Source organism: Galeopterus variegatus, unplaced genomic scaffold (genome assembly GCF_000696425.1).
Source record: "Galeopterus variegatus unplaced genomic scaffold, G_variegatus-3.0.2 Scaffold11094, whole genome shotgun sequence".
NCBI classification, from domain to species: Eukaryota; Metazoa; Chordata; class Mammalia; order Dermoptera; family Cynocephalidae; genus Galeopterus; species Galeopterus variegatus.
In genome coordinates this window covers 16145-16882 of record NW_007737205.1, presented here as the reverse complement: position 1 = coordinate 16882, position 738 = coordinate 16145, and the positions used below count along the sequence as shown (strand labels likewise).

At 31.3% G+C, this 738-nt stretch overlaps 1 protein-coding gene across 2 annotated transcripts in view; it reads right to left on the bottom strand.

Moving 5' to 3' along the window:
• RNF149 (ring finger protein 149) overlaps window positions 1-738 on the bottom strand; it is a 20298-nt gene that overhangs the window by 13323 nt on the left and 6237 nt on the right. For both annotated transcript variants that reach the window (XM_008594583.1, XM_008594584.1), the window contains one exon: window positions 176-272. In XM_008594583.1, coding sequence (XP_008592805.1) covers window positions 176-272 — 97 coding nt within the window. The remainder of the gene's footprint in view (window positions 1-175; window positions 273-738) is intronic.

The following is a 738-nucleotide window of genomic DNA, read 5'->3' as shown; positions in this document are numbered from 1 at the left end:
TTTTTTGGACTGCCTTAAGAATTTATGTTTAATAAAAAGGAAAATTTTTTCAGAGAACCACAAGAATGTTAGAAGGAGCATTTTGTCCGTTCCTCTTGCCTCTGGTCAATAATGAAATCGAATCACTCAGGAAGAAGAGGGGCAGAAATTGAATATAAGCAAAAGTGTAACAAACCCAATATCCCAGGGCTTTGATGACATCAAGTTTACACATTGGACATGTTCGGTGATCCAAAAGCCATGGGTCAATGCATATTCTATGAAAAATATGCCTAAAAAAATTAAGTATGTGTTAATGTCTTAAAATAAATGTTTATATATCTTATAAAGGTAATAAGACATTCTACTAACTCTTCCTCTCATTACCAGTTATCTAATGTCAAATCAACATTCTAGTCTACTCACTTATCCCGTCATTATCTATTCTACTTTCCACATTAAACAGAATCTGGCACTTCTAAGAAAATTTTCCCTTCCCTCCACAAAAACAGCATGGCTTATTTCCATCTCTTGCTAGGCTGTACATTTTTATGTGCCTTTGTAAGTTACTTGAAAGCCTTTTGGAAATAAATGTCACATAAATAAATTAACAGTAATAAATAAACTTATACTAAACTGACAGTATCTTATATAAGTCCATAAAATGACTCAATTGGAAATACTATAAAGCAAATATTAACAAATCATCTTTGGATGGTAGGCTTAAAAAAGCTTATTTTTTCTCTTACATATTTTTGT